Source organism: Amyelois transitella, chromosome 24 (genome assembly GCF_032362555.1).
Source record: "Amyelois transitella isolate CPQ chromosome 24, ilAmyTran1.1, whole genome shotgun sequence".
Taxonomy (NCBI): Eukaryota; Metazoa; Arthropoda; class Insecta; order Lepidoptera; family Pyralidae; genus Amyelois; species Amyelois transitella.
In genome coordinates, this window is record NC_083527.1 from 922,725 (window position 1) to 938,015 (window position 15,291).

At 37.5% G+C, this 15,291-nt stretch overlaps 1 protein-coding gene across 1 annotated transcript; it reads right to left on the reverse strand.

Annotated features, from left to right (window-relative positions):
* Window positions 1–420: 420 nt before the first annotated feature.
* On the reverse strand, window positions 421–13,596 carry LOC106137985 (facilitated trehalose transporter Tret1-2 homolog). Its single transcript, XM_060951381.1, has 11 exons — window positions 13,564–13,596; window positions 8,648–8,762; window positions 5,797–5,993; window positions 5,008–5,171; window positions 4,449–4,599; window positions 3,993–4,218; window positions 2,870–3,041; window positions 2,307–2,421; window positions 1,092–1,241; window positions 843–1,028; window positions 421–672 (listed from the first exon to the last, which is right to left on the reverse strand). The coding sequence occupies exons 1-11, from the start codon at window positions 13,594–13,596 to the stop codon at window positions 421–423; spliced, it is 1,761 nt and encodes a 586-aa protein (XP_060807364.1).
* Between the last annotated feature and the right edge of the window lie 1,695 nt (window positions 13,597–15,291).

Genomic DNA, 15,291 nt, shown 5'->3' on the forward strand with positions numbered 1-15,291 from the left:
ATGTTGGCTCTATCTGCCCTGCAAGGGATATAGACGTAATAATACGTATTTATGTTTCTAAATTACAATAACTCTCTAAGATTTGACTATTTAGAATGCACTCGTAAAATTCTATGAAAGGTCTTTGAGAACATTTTTTCTCTAGTAGATAAAATAATAATGATTTAATTTGTTGTTAAATATTGACAAGAGAAAGACGATTTATGTAATTTGTTTCTTTTAAATATAGAACAGTATTCAAAAATATTACTATTATAATAATTTATTAAATGTTTAATGTAAAAAAAAAAAATATAATTTCCATGGCCGAACGTGAAATATAAAAAAAACTTATGTAAGTTTCTCATATATCTATCACTTGTTCATCTTAACTTCCAACAGGAGTTAAATTACAAACACCATTGATATCTTCCCGGATTGTCATCGCCGATTCTTCTTCATCATCACCAATAATGGTCCATCCAGCGCTTCATCGATTTCCTCCTGACTTCTCCCTTTAGTTTCAGGAATTATGAAGAATATATACAAGGAGCCCAGAAGTGTGATAGAGGCGCTTATGTAATAGGTGCCGTGGAGGCCGAGCGAGACGGCGATAGTGCCGTAGTACCGGAGAAGGAGAAAGTTGCTGAGCCACATCCAGGAGATGAGGAGGCTGGAGGCGAGGCTGCGGACCTGAAATATGAGTAAGGGATAAGGGTAATAGATAATCAATGCTATGTTCGACTGTTGCAACTTTTTAAATAAAACATACATTTTAATTTCTTATCACCGACCAATCACCGACAAGAACAGACTGTATATAGCCAATTTAAATACCTATTTGTTTCATTACTAATACTTACATTTATCGAAAATAACTCCGAAACCAGTACAAAAGGCACAGATCCCAACCCTATATTATACAGGAACAGCACTACAGACAACAAAGTAACTGGGGCCCATAACGTCGCGTCTTCATTCACTGTAACATTCAATACTTTTGGCGTCAACTCAGTCCAGTTTTCATTGATCCAGTTCTTTGTATAATTCTTTATTAAAAAATCTTCATATAAAGTAGCATTTTGAGATACGCTAATTTGAGGTATGTTGACGATGTTGTCGTTGATGTCGGTGAAAATGAGTTTTCTGTAGGACCACAGTCGGTGCGTGTACCAGGAATGCATACGTAGACGAGGGTCGCAGTAGATTCCCAATAATGCCAAGCAGCAAGTTATTCCTGAACAAGACCAGAGAAGCAGTATCTGTGGAAGAAAAGTAGGATGTTTTAGGATGAAATATTTGTAGCCATCAAGTCGGATTAATATGAGAAGTTTTTTAGACATGGCCGATAATTTGAAATATCGCGACAGTGCAAAGTCTTTATTTCAAAACTCCTGTGAGCTACTCTTACTGATTTAGCTTTATCAGAGTCTTCAAGCGTTTTCAAATCAATTTAGTGATTACATAAATGAAACTTCGTTCTGCGAAGTAAGTTAATATTAACCGTAATGCAGCGGCGTTCCAGAATATGGACTCTTTTAGTGACGGTGGGCGAGTTTAATTTAGCGAGTTAACAACTTGGCAATAGAAGAACATTCTACCGTGCAGACGAAGAAATAGCCCGCTGGTTTTCAGTCCCTCGGTGACCACGGATCATTGTAACAAGATTCAAAACGTCCGTTTAAAATCAGTTTTTCAAAGGAGATTTCTTTCGTACATTAATTTAGTGCAGTTTTTTACTATGGTCCATTAGATAGAGATAAGTTTCCACGACAAAGGTTGTGCCGCCGGGAGTCACTTCGTGTAAAAACCTGACTCACCCAGGATCATGGTCAAAGGCGTACCTCGGGTCATCTCCAGAGAGAACAATTTTTGACATTTTTACGAAGTTTAATGCAGGTGTGAAATTGAGTGACAGGATAAGAACAGCGTGATAAGGGAATGTTGTGATGTGAAAGAAGATGTAGTTACAGGAATAGAAAAGGGTATGTTAAGATGGTTCGGTCATGTGGAGAGGATGAATGAAAGCAGGTTGACTAAGCAGATATACAAGGAGAGTGTGGAGGGAAAGGTCGGAGTGGGAAGACCTAGACGAACGTATCTTGATCAAATTAAGGACGTCCTGGTAAAGGGTCAGGTCAAAAGTACCCGAAACCGCCGAGCTTGTATGAAGAGAGTTATGAATGTGGACGAAGCGAAAGAAGTATGCAGAGATCGTGGCAAGTGGAAAGAGGTAGTCTCTGCCTACCCCTCCGGGAAAGAGGCGTGATTTTATGTATGTATGTATGTATGTTTAATGCAGGGAGGAATAAATTTATCAGGCATACCTTTCTACCAATTTTATCAACAGTGACGGTAGCTACTGCAGCACCCAGCACTAACGCAGTACCGCACATTATGGACCCGGCTTCAGACGTGTCGAACAACGAGCGAGGCGATGTTCTGGAAAAGTCAGAAACATATTGCTAAAATTTATATTTGACTACATAAAAAATGATGAATGAATTTTTAAAACATCAGTAGTAAAGTTACAGGGGACAATCTTATTCCTTTTATCGTCATTTGCGACAACGGTGCAGTCCGAAGAGAAAACACTATGTAAGAGTCTTGAAATACTTCGTCAACGTTGAAATTGTCAGCTAAATTGTAAAATAAAAAAGCTCGTACTCGTGTGTGTAGTTCTGTAGGTATCACGTCTTTTCACTTACGGGGTAGATGGAGCCAACAGTCTCGAAATGACTGACTTAATCCATATTCTGCTAAATGGCTTCATGATGGTTAAAAAGCTTACGATTTACATTTCCAAGTTTCCAAGATCCACACCAGCAGCACTTTTAATGAGCATGAAAATGTCAAAACAACACTAAAGAAACTTCACTATTAGACTTACCCATTATAAAGAGTGTAGTTATAAACAGTTAAATTAAGATGAGGCACGGTATGAGCCGAATGCCTGAGTACGGCGGCCGCGAAACTGTTGACTGCGCCCGCGCCGCTGCCCGCAGCAACACAGAGCAGAACGAAGCAGGAGAACAGGGCACGGCGAGAGCGGCGGTGGCGGACTGGAACAATGGAAGTTGATGCAGAAATGTTGAAAAACCTGTCTTATCACCAGAGATCGGAATAGGTAGATTGATTTTACGTACTTGCATCATGAATTACCATAGAAAGCATAACATGGATAAGCCTCTTTTCCGGGATTCCATTTCAGTACTTATACTTACAGTAAACTACATTGTTCGCGGGTAACATAGGACTACAATTTAAGTGAACGAAGTCGGGGGAAAACAGCTACCACTAATATATTCTTCATCGCACTTTTTCAAATCCCGCAATCTCGGGCGGAGGCATGTCCATATTAATATATACGTTTCAGTTCATTCACCCCAATTCAATCTACCTAATCCGATCTCTGCTTATCACCCCACTTGCTTTTACTGTGTGGTTCACTTCAAAGATGAAAATGCTAAACTATGCCTATTTGCGCAGTAGAACGCTCCTTTTGAACTAAAAGTTCCAGGTGGAGGTGGTCCCAGTGAAAGGGTGGTGGACACCCAGTTATGATGTAATGAAAATCAGCTCTAGTTTACCCAGATTTTGTGATCTTAAATTTTCTTAAACGCATATCAAAGAGAAGGTTTCTTTTAGGCTAGCTGGGTCTGTGTCATCAAGTTATCATAGTACCGTTAGTATAATAATTTGCATACATACATAAAATCACGTCTCTTTCCCGGAGGGGTAGGCAGAGACTACCTCTTTCCACTTGCCATGATCTCTGCATACTTCCTTCGCTTCATCCACATTCATAACTCTCTTCATGCAAGCTCGGCGGTTTCGGGTACTTTTGATAATAATAATTTGATGATTGATGTCTCTCATTGAAAACCACTTGACTTTTTTCAATCAATGAAAAAAGTCAAGTGGTTTTCAATGAGTTGAGGCATCAAATTATAGAACTATCCGGTGTTCATTCTATGAGGAAACAAAAACACAAGAGATAAATGGTAACTTACACAGCTCCCTACAAGCCGAAGGTTCACTTCTCCTGTCTGAATTAGAATCCAGCCCGCTGACCCTCTTCAACATTGGTTGGAAGGTGTCCGAGTCCTGTCTCCTCATCGCCTCGCGCCTCCCATAGTGTTCTGAAGTCCTGATCCTCACTTCTTGCTGTTCTATCACGTCGGTCAGATCCTCTTGAAAGTCGGAACCGTCGAACCAACATATAACTTTTGCGGCATCCTGAAATTAGGGTTGCAAGTTAAAATTTTATTATATCAGATCATCAGCTTTTTAATTTTCTTTCTTAAAAACATGACAAACTCGAATTGGTTTTTTCAATTGGTGGTTGACAAATTTTATACAAAAAAATATAACTAAAGCTTAGAAGTAAAAAACAACGCTTAGGAAAAATGAGAAAGAAACCTACAAATACGGTATTGGTATTCTCGCACAAAAGAAGGAATGCTCACCTGAATTCTACCAATACTAATAAGGAACGAAGGAGTCTCCTGAAGCCATAGCAATGATACCAGGAGCACAGCTGGCGGTACCGCCATAGAAAGAGACAGCGCATGTGCCGACAGCATTCCGCCAGCTCCGTAGGCGAAGAGGATGCCTGAACTGGAAAATATGATAGTAATTTTAAAGTTAATGGTTCGAAAGTACATTGATTGAATCGGGGATCAAGAGTAATTTGAATAAAGAGATTCGAGTAATGAATGTGAATAAAACAAAAAAGTATGCCTGGATCGTGGCAAGTGGAAAGATGTACCCTTCCGGAAAAGAGGCATGGTTTTATGTATAGATAGCTTTTCTTCTTTTTTTAGAGGTACTGATTGATATACAGCACGGATCCAAAAATAATGGACGTAGAGCTATAATTTTAGATAGCTGAAATTTATGAGAGTGGATATAGTGCATGCTAAGAACGCCTTTATGGTCTTTTTTTGCGAAGGGATTCATAAAAGGAATCCTAAGAGTTACTAGGAATGCAGAAAGAGAGAGCAATATGTTAACACTAAAAATTACCTGCAAGCCAAAGCCGGCATAGCGGCCAATCCTCTCGTCCTTGGCGCGATCTCTGCGCAGTAAAGTGGTGCCAATGCTAACGCGCCGGCACCTCCTGCCCCGGCTGCGACCCTGGCCGCCCACACGCCCCTGGGGCCACACCATGCTGCTAGTGACCAGCTTATCTGAAAAATTAAGGTGAATTCGGTCTCATTTTTAGAGAGATAAGGACATATATGTACATACATACATAAAATCACGCCTCTTTCCCGGACAGGTAGGCAGAGACTACATCTTTCCACTTGCCACGATCTTTGCATACTTCCTTCGCTTCATCCACATTCATAACTCACTTCATGCAAGCTCGGCGGTTTCAGGTACTCTTGACCTGACCCTTTGCCAGGACGATCTTAATTTAAGGACACATACATACATGAGTGCATATAATAACAACTTTATCCCTTGCGGGGTAGACACAGCCAACAATCTTGAAAAGTCTGATAGGTCACGTTCAGCTGTTTGGCTTAATGATAGAATTGCCATTCAAATAGTGACAGATTGCTAGCCCATCGCCGAAAAGAAGAAGAACAAGTGTATAGGTCTATTCTTTAGTCGCCTTTTAAGACATCCATGGGACCGAGATGGAATGATTCTATTCTTTTTTTTATTGGTGCCGGGAACCACAAGTACACAGCAGGAATTACGCGAGTTTTTAAGTTTAGAATCACTTCTCATAGCAAACGCGATCTTCGTTATTTTGTTCATAAAATTGAGGAACATACAGACATACAATATATTACAAGTACTTACAATAAAGCTAATACTAACACAAAGGGCACCAGCCTTCCTGCCCTTTGCGTCAGCTAGTACCGCGAAGAATGGCGCCGCCGGCAAAGCAACAAGGCATGGTAGGGCGGCCAACCAAGCACCTCCTGTTAACGCCTCGTTCCCTAGTACTCCAGACACCCAGCCGGTACTGCAGCCGTGGGTGAAGCAGGAGAGGTTATCTGAAAAATAAGTTGAGCAGTCTTTTTGAGACTGTTGGCTCTGTCTACCCCGCGAGGGATATAGACGTGACTGTGTTATACTATGATGGTTAATATATACATACATTATGTATGTATTAACATAAATATGTATGTAGGTATGAATGAACCATCCAAACTTAAAACTTATAAGCCTTTAAAAACTAAAACTATGCTAAAGATACCTATGTACCAAAAAAATAAAGATATTACAGATGAATAAAAAATTTACAACCAAATTTATAAATTGAACAGTCGTGACATCTATACTAATATTATAAAGCTGAAGAGTTTGTTTGTTTGAACGCGCTAATCTCAGGAACTACTGGTTTAAATTAATTATAATCATTTTGCGTCGAATAGACCATTTATCAATGATGCCCAAATAACTATACCACCCGGACGAAGTCGCGGGCACAGCTTTAAGTATTATAAACCTACGGGTGTATTCCCAGAATGATGATAGCACTTATATTGCCATATCAAAGGGCAGTGCTGATTCTCTGAGCCAGATAATTTACCGCCTTCTGATCACAAGATAACACGAGATCAAAGACAGAAACCGTATTGCTGATATACTTTTTGGGTATTCGACGGTCAAAGTATTTCTACGCCAAAACGTTCAAAATATTACTTATTTTTACATTAAAAAAAAATGAACTGGAAAGTCATTACTGATACCTTCATTAAAAAAATGAAATGAAGACATGAGAAAACTATACCGATGTTAAGACACACCTTATCACACCTAGATAGGATTATTTGTTTATAAACCAAACAAGTGCCGTGTGGTTCCCGATAGGTATCAATAGAAAAAGAACAGGACAACTCCATCTCTTTCCTACGGATTTCGTAAACGGCGACTAAGGGCTTATAAACTTGGGACTCTTCTTTTCGGCGATGGTCTAGCAACCTGTCACTATTCGAATCACAATTCTATCACTAAGCCAAACTAAGCTAGCCGTGGCTGTCTACCCCGCAAGGGATATAGACGTGATGATATGTATGTATGTAAACCAAACAAACCGCTACAGGTTTGTTTCTACGTGTGTCATTTATTATTTGACCACCCGTGGTAGTGACCATCGCTGAAATATTAAACGTTTGAGCGCCGTTGCCTAGATACGGCGCGTGTGTAAACTTGTATTGTTTTCAAAACTATCAAACCTAAGGACTACATAAAGAGAGCGTATAATAAGAAACATACATACAAATAATCACGTCTATATCCTTTGCGGGGTAGACAGAGCCAACAGTCTTGAAAACACTGATATGCCACGTTCAGCTATTTGGCTTTATGATGGAATTCAGATTAAAATAGTGACAGGTTGCTAGCCCATCGCCTAAAACAAGAATCCCAAGTGTATGATAAGAAAAAGCGAATGAAGTACGAAGATGCAGGGAACGTGGCAAGTGGTAAGCCCTATCGGGGATTAGGGCGTGATTTTATTGATGTACGTAGGACGTAGGTATCCTATAACTGGCTCGTCCCATTAATTGTAAAAGACCGTTGTATTCAGTCAGCCAAGGTATCTATGTTTTGGTCTGGCCTTAACTACGCTGTAATTGCTAATAAGAAAATGCTGCAGTGCAGTTTGTTACTGCTCCTTCTGCACTGACGCTTTGGAAGCGGCAGTAAACTTAGTTTTAAGTAACTGCCGCTTCCAAATATGACAATTTGAAATTTATTATTAAGTGATATTGAATTGTCCCATAATAATTAATAAAAGTCAAGATTTCAATAATTTTCAACCATAATCCGAGTCTTTGCCCACCTCGCTAAAGGTAAAATCCAGCAATTTGTTTACTATCAAACCGTATTTCATTCTGGTTTTATTTCTAGAATAGAAACGTCTAGAACACGTTCTCGTGTCCTACAAACTTTACAATCCAATCCCACATTGACATATCGCTGGAATAAAAATAAAATGGCAGCCGAGCGAAATTGAAACTTTATCTGGATCGTGTCAGAAATATCGCCTATTGGCAGAATAGGCAGATATTTATGAATTATTAATGAAACTAACGAATGAATGATTCCGATACATACATACATAAAATCACGCCTTTTTCCCGGATCTCTGCATACTTCCTTCGCTTCATCCACATTCATAACTCTCTTCATGCAAGCTAGGCGGTTTCGGGTAATCTTGATCATACCTTTTGCTAGAACATCTCCGATTTGATCAAGGTACATTCATCTATGCCTTTCCACACCACCAGCATTCACACTTCCTTTGTATATTTGCTATGCCTATAACTATTTTGCCAAAATATTGTATGCCGAAGAACAATAAGACAAACTCATTTATACGGTAATAAACAGACGTCCGTAATTATTATGTTTTCGATTATGCTTCTAATTATTAAACTATAATTAGGTATATACTTTTTTATAAACTACGAACAAATATTTTTTCAAGGTTCATAAACCCATTTAAGTTCCTTATTATTGAGCACAGAGTTTTGTTGGAACGAGATGTTGTCCTATTCTATTTTTTTTATTTGGTGCCGGGAACCACACGGTACAAATGAAAAGTGCACATCTTAATTTTAAAACTAGGTGCGCTCTCTCAAGGTGATTTACAAAAAAGTACTAAGGCAACATAACCACGTGAAGGTGTTCTCGTACTCACAAACAGCCGCTGAGAGTACGCGTCGCACGGAACCCCGCCATCTTTTCGAAGCGCTCCTCTCGAGACGATTTCTAGAACAAAGTGACAAGATCAGGAACAGCGTGAACAGGGAAATCTTTTGATGTAAAAGAAGATATAGTGGCGGGTATAGAATTAAAAATATATTTTTTTACCTTTTAGTATTTGTTACGTTAAGAAATGTAATGGATGTCGTAAAAGGCGACTAAGGGATAGGCTTATAAACTTGGGATTCTTCTTTTAGGCGATAGGCTAGGAACCTGTCACTATTTGAATTGTAAGCTCTGTCTACACCGCAAGGGATATAGACGTGATTATATGTTTGTATGTACGTTCACTTAGAAAAGTGTTTTATGTTAAAATTGAATTAAGTATGAATGTAAAAAAATGTTGGTACAACCTAAATAAATAAAAATCAATTAATAGGAAGCGAATCTTGTGAATATTGGCTCTTTCTACCCCATAAGCAATAAAAACGTGACAAGTTTATCTGTCCACTGATCCGATTGAGTTAATTTTGATAAAATGTCACCCGAAGCTGTAAAAAGCTTCAATAAATTAAGGGATTTCAGAAAAAATCACCATATTTTTACGCTATTATTTAAAATTATGTTAATGAAAACGAAATGTTTTCAAAATACGAACATTCTGCGGTGATAAAAAACATCACATTTAACCGTCCGTAACGGGGGTTATTTCCATACATTTACATGAGCTGGTCTGCATATTAAAATGCATCTGTGCCTCTTAAATGGAGTACATTAGCTGGAGTTTATGTCCGGACTGTATAAAGGGTGGGTTGTTTTTTACTTAAAATAATTACCCATTTATGAACCCAGTTATATTTCAATTTACCGACCACGAGAAATGGATTAAACCGAATGAAAACGTTTATTTTTATTTTGGGTTAATATCTATTTTCATATCTTAACTTTTTATTACTTTTGAAATTTACTTTGTTTTAAGTAACTGTCCCGGCAAACGTTGTTTTGCATTTTGCGGGTATGAAAAAAAGATGTTGGCCGATTCTCATACCTACTCAATATGCTCACAAAATTTCATGAGAATCAGTCAAGCCATTTCGGAGGAGTACGGGCACGTACATTGTGACACGAGAATTTTATACATATATAAGATAATGTATAAACAAATTATTGGAATGATCAAAATATACTTCATCGTTTATAAATATCCTCAAAAAAATGTACTTAATGTATACTAACAATTAAAGGTTATTGCTTCTGTGGCAAGTCCGAGTTAATTACTATTTCTTATAATAAGAAATCCCCGACTCTCATCGCGAAGACTTAGGTCTTACTACTCCAAAATCGAATCTAAATAACTTTTGTAAAAAAAGAATCGCCTCCAATCGATATCTACATTTTTTAAGTAAATTTGTTTATATAACCTATTCTTAAGTGCAACAAACTGAAAACTGTATCAAAATCGGTTCAGCGGAACGCGAGATAATCGCGTACAAATACACCACCTATTTTTGAAGGCGGTTTAAAATAAACATTTTGCATTAAGCATTTTGATATACTTTTCCGTAAGTTGTGACAAGATTTCTTTCCTTAGGGGCCAAATTACATGATATTGGATGGTAACAACTAACTTTGTATCAAGCATGAAATCTTATACAAACTTGGCTATTCGCTTATACAATTTTGTATTAACGACATTATTTTGTTTAAACGACAAGTCACATTTGAAAGTCATGTCATAATTTTTTTATTCATTTATTTAAATACACAAAATTAGATACAGGAGCATTTAATACAGTACCTAATTGTAGTACAAAGGTGCTACTTATTTCAATAGAAATCTCTTCCAGCAGACCTATGTACAATTGTACATGCATAAGGGCTAAATGACTTAAAACTGAATCGAACTGTATAAGTAGATATAAGTTTTTAATTCTCCAGTAAGGTACTTCACCAAGTTTACAACGGTTCCTTGCTAACTTTAGTAATCACATTTTTAGTATTGGTCTGAACTTGTAAAGCTTTTGTGCTTAAATTTTATTCGTTTCTAACTTTTGCGAAGCGAACTTCATGCGTTAGGAATAACTTTTGTTAATACCTCGAGTTCTAAGTGACGTATTAAGAATAAAGAGTAAACAAGCTGTGCCCGCGACTTTGTCCGCGTGGAATAGTTATTTTGGGCATCATTGAAGCCGTTAAGGATGAAAAATTTTCTCCGTTTTTTTTTCACATAAATTCCATTATATCTTTGCCTTATAGTTGTAGTGTGTAGAGTATTATTGTTAGTAGCAGTTTATTAGAACGAAAACATCTACTTGCAATTGGCCAAGATATTTACGAGATAAAGATATCGAAAATATGATCCTCCCACGTTCCCAACTTGTAGCAAAATGAGATGTAATATTTACGATATTCGTGGAGGTTGACCCGAGGGAGAGGCATCGATATAACTTAGTATCGATAGTAGCCAATCCCTAATGCCACGCTCTACCACTTTCTCAATAAGGGCAATTTTACATGAGTGTGCTGAAGTTGCATTTTATTTAATTTACTAGATGTAACTTACTAGATAAATTATTTTAAGGTAATTTCTAGTTAAAAAAATCATAAGGGTGGATAACCCTTATCACTAAGGGGTATAAAAATGTTGGCAGATGTTGGCCGATTCTTAGACCTACTCAATATGCTCACAAAATTTCATGAGAATCGGTCAAGCCGTTTCGGAGGAGTGCGGGAACGAACATTGTGAGACGAGAATTTTATATATAAGATTGCAACTTAAATAATGTACAGTAAGTGTATTTAAGGTATTTATGTATAATGACATGGCTTAGAAGTGAGCATTCAATTATAATAATACTAGCTTTTGCGCGGAGCTTCACTCCCGTGGGAAATTTCAAATTTCAAATTATCAATAAAAAGCCTAGCCTAAATTACTTTCGAAGGTCTTTAACTATATCTGTGCCAAATTTCGTGAAAAATAGTCCAGTAGTTATAAGTTCATTTGTTACAAAAATACAAATATTTTTTTTTTGTACATACATACAAACATACATACATATGGTCACGTCTATATCCCTTGCGGGGTAGACAGAGCCAACAGTCTTGAAAATATTTTTTTCTATGTAGATACTATTTTTCCTTGTGTTTATGATTCCTATATGTTTTCTGTGTACACGAATTGGTAAATAAAGGAATATATAAATATATTCTCTTTAATAAAAGTGTGGATATGTACAACTAGGCTAACCGAGACAGACGAACAAACTATTTCTATTGCAACTCTTGAAGTATAAACAAGCCTTAGTTTTGTGCGTTTTATGGTACCGCTGGGACTCCATCGCAGCGTTATGTTACTAGATAAACCCTTCACTTTTCTGCTCTCCTGGTACCTAAGTACATACTATATCTAGTGTAGCATAAAATTAACCCGTAATGTATAATGTACACATGGTAAATAGCGTAATGATTTTTAAGCATAACTTTTATTCAGGTCAAGAAATTTGTTAAAATAAGTGAAAGCAGAGAGTGCAGTGAGTAAGTTTATTTCTTGTAGATAAAATCTTTGATGCAAATAAGTATGTAAATGACATAGCTGATGATAGGTAGAAGAGAATGAAGCAGTAGTACTCTTACTTTGAATATACTTCACACCACATATATACAATAGCCAGAGTGTTCGATGAATTAAAACCGTGAAGGTTTAATTAAACACAATTAGTTTTACTTGGAGAAACATGAATACGCGAGACCACTTTAATGATACATCGTCCATCATTAAGCCAAATACCTATTTGGCTTTTCAATATTTTCAAGACTGTAGCATCTGTCTTCCCCTCTCTTTCTCTCATCCAGGTATATTACCAGTTGTACTCGCTGCCTGTCCCGCTTTCCTGGATCTGTCTACCCCGTAAGTACCAAATGATTGAACAAACGTCACGCGAAAATAAAAATTGGTACCCCAAATTGCACCCGGCTCAAAGTTGACTCTTTCACGCAAAAATTATTGCACAGATTTTCAATAACATAATAAGTTTAAATTTAAAAGTCATTTTCTTAAAGTTTGATCATAATTATAACTATGTCAAGTACGAGTAAGTTGGTCAAAATCAACCCTTTGACAGTTTACTTAGCTGCGCTGTTTCTTTGTTTGAAGAAGTCGCGGGTAACAGATAGTCTTGTTACAATTTTCTCGCTAGTTATATGAATATTTGTAATACTAGGTATCTATAATATTTATATCTAAAACTGAATTGGAGCAGTTCATCCATCTCTGTCTGATTAAATGGAACTTTTATAATGTATTCCCGACTCCACTCGGATTCCAAGAAACGATTCGTTAGCAGTCTGGAAAATTAATAGCCCTCCGTGGCTATGAGATCTTAGTACATTTAACGGAATTTAAAGTACATACACACGTACATATCCTTTGCGGGTTAGACAGAGACAACACAACAGTGTCAAAAAGACTGAAAGGCCACCTTCAACTGTACGGCTAACAAAGTTAATGGATTGTGATTCAAAAAGTAACAGGTTGCCAGCACATCGCCTAAAAGGAGAATCCTAAGTTTATAATAAGCCTTATCCTTCGTCGCCTTATACGACATCGACGATCGACGAGAGGGAGTGGTCCTATTATAACTTGCTGGAAAGCATACGGCACGAAAAATACAGCTGTAAATGCATTTTTTGGATAAAAAATACGTATTAAACTAACCCAATCAATAAAGTTTAACCTCAATTATTTCAAACTTAAAAGGGAGCATTTTGTACATACAAATATAATTTGCGGAATTTGATACCAGAAGCCCATAATTCAGTCGGAGTTAACAGCTATCGGGGTAATTTAGTTACTCACCCACGCATCTAAACAGAACCTCTTCGTGATTGATGTTACCCTGGTAATTGACTTACTCTACGGCGCCCGGTGTCTTCAATAGAAGACATCGCGCATAAATAGAGAATACGTTATAATGCCGTGAGGTTCCCGGCATAATAGAGAATAGGACCAAAGGACGAAAAAATTTAAACAAGCAATAACGCGCAAGCGCAGTCAAACCCGAGACGATTACCCTTGCGTGAAAATGGGGCAGGTGCGTTTTTTATCAATCACTATGATTATTACCACAACATAGTATGAAGCAAAGTCGTTTCCCGCGTCTGTTTCTTGTTTGTATGCTTAAATTTTTAAACTACACAACGGATAGATGCATTTTTTTTAAAAAGATAAATTAATTCAAAACTAAGTAATCTCAATTTAAATGCTACCCGTACGAAGCCGGGGCTGCTGGTTGTTAATTAATTTTGCCAAAAATAATTAGTATAGTAAAAATGACAAAAATTGTATTTTCTTTCATGCCCCATCTTCTTTTTACTTGTGTCGTCAGTTCCGGATATATCCACATCTTTCTGGACACGAGCCCGGAGTACTTCAATTGAACTTTCCTGAATTATATGAGTCAGGTTTTTAAACGAAGCGACTCATAGTGACTCAGACGGGCGATTGCTACTGCCGAATAACGCTATTACCAAAGCTAACAAAGTACTTAAAGTCCCAAAAGTGTCAAGTTCTAGGGTCAACTTAAATGCCGGGTGCTGTACATGCTTGCCCACCGACTGTCCCAAATAGCTCATAACACACATGTATGTACATTATACTCTCCTCTATATCCCTATCCAGAGGCCACAATCTTGAAAAGACTGGAAAGCCAAATTCAGTTGTATGGCTGATACATATAGTCACGCCTATATCCATTTCGGGGTAGACAGAGCTAAGCCAACAATCTCGAAAAGATTGCGAGAAGTCACGTGATGGAATTGAGATTAAATAGTGACGGGTAGCTAGCCCATCGCCTAAAAGAAGACTTTTATAAACCTCTTTAGATAATTTTTGCGCGAAATTAGCATACAACACAGAGCACAGATTGGCTACCAGGCAATGCTCTGTGGCAAAACGCAAGGCATCGAGGTGGAAGCAATTTTCAAGGAAAAATGAATATATTAGAGTTGGGCATGCAACTGTAGCTGAAACACGAGTTTATCGGGTTTTGTTTAATTATACCACGATTCTTGCAATGTTCCTTTACCTGTCTAAAAAACACGAAACAACGTTTTAATTTAAAAAGAAATACCTTACTGAAAATTTGCCGGTGCCATGTGGTTAACGGCACTTTATATCTTTCCCATGGTTGTCGTAAAATGCGACTACGGGAGCTTACAAACTTGGGATTGCTCTTGTAGGCGATGGGGCTAGCAACCTGTCACAATTTGAATATCAATTCCATCATTAAGTAGAAGAGCTGAACGCGACCTTTCGCAGTCTTTTCGAGACTGTTGGCTTAGCTCTGTCTACCCCGAAAGGGATATAGGCCTGACTATATGTATGTATAACGAAGATTTTGTCCTGAACATTTTATTTCAAGCATTTTCGGAGAATAATTCACCGCACATGCATTGTGCATACAAATTTATTGCAAAATCCGCCATTTAGCCATTAGGGAACATTTAATTAAATCTTTCGCGTGGTTTGTAATGCACGACAGAATAATTTAAATATCAAAGCTTTTTGTTATTTTGCAGTTTAATTTTTAACTACGAAAACTGCACTTTTAATGTAGGTACTTACGCATTTTTAAACATTTT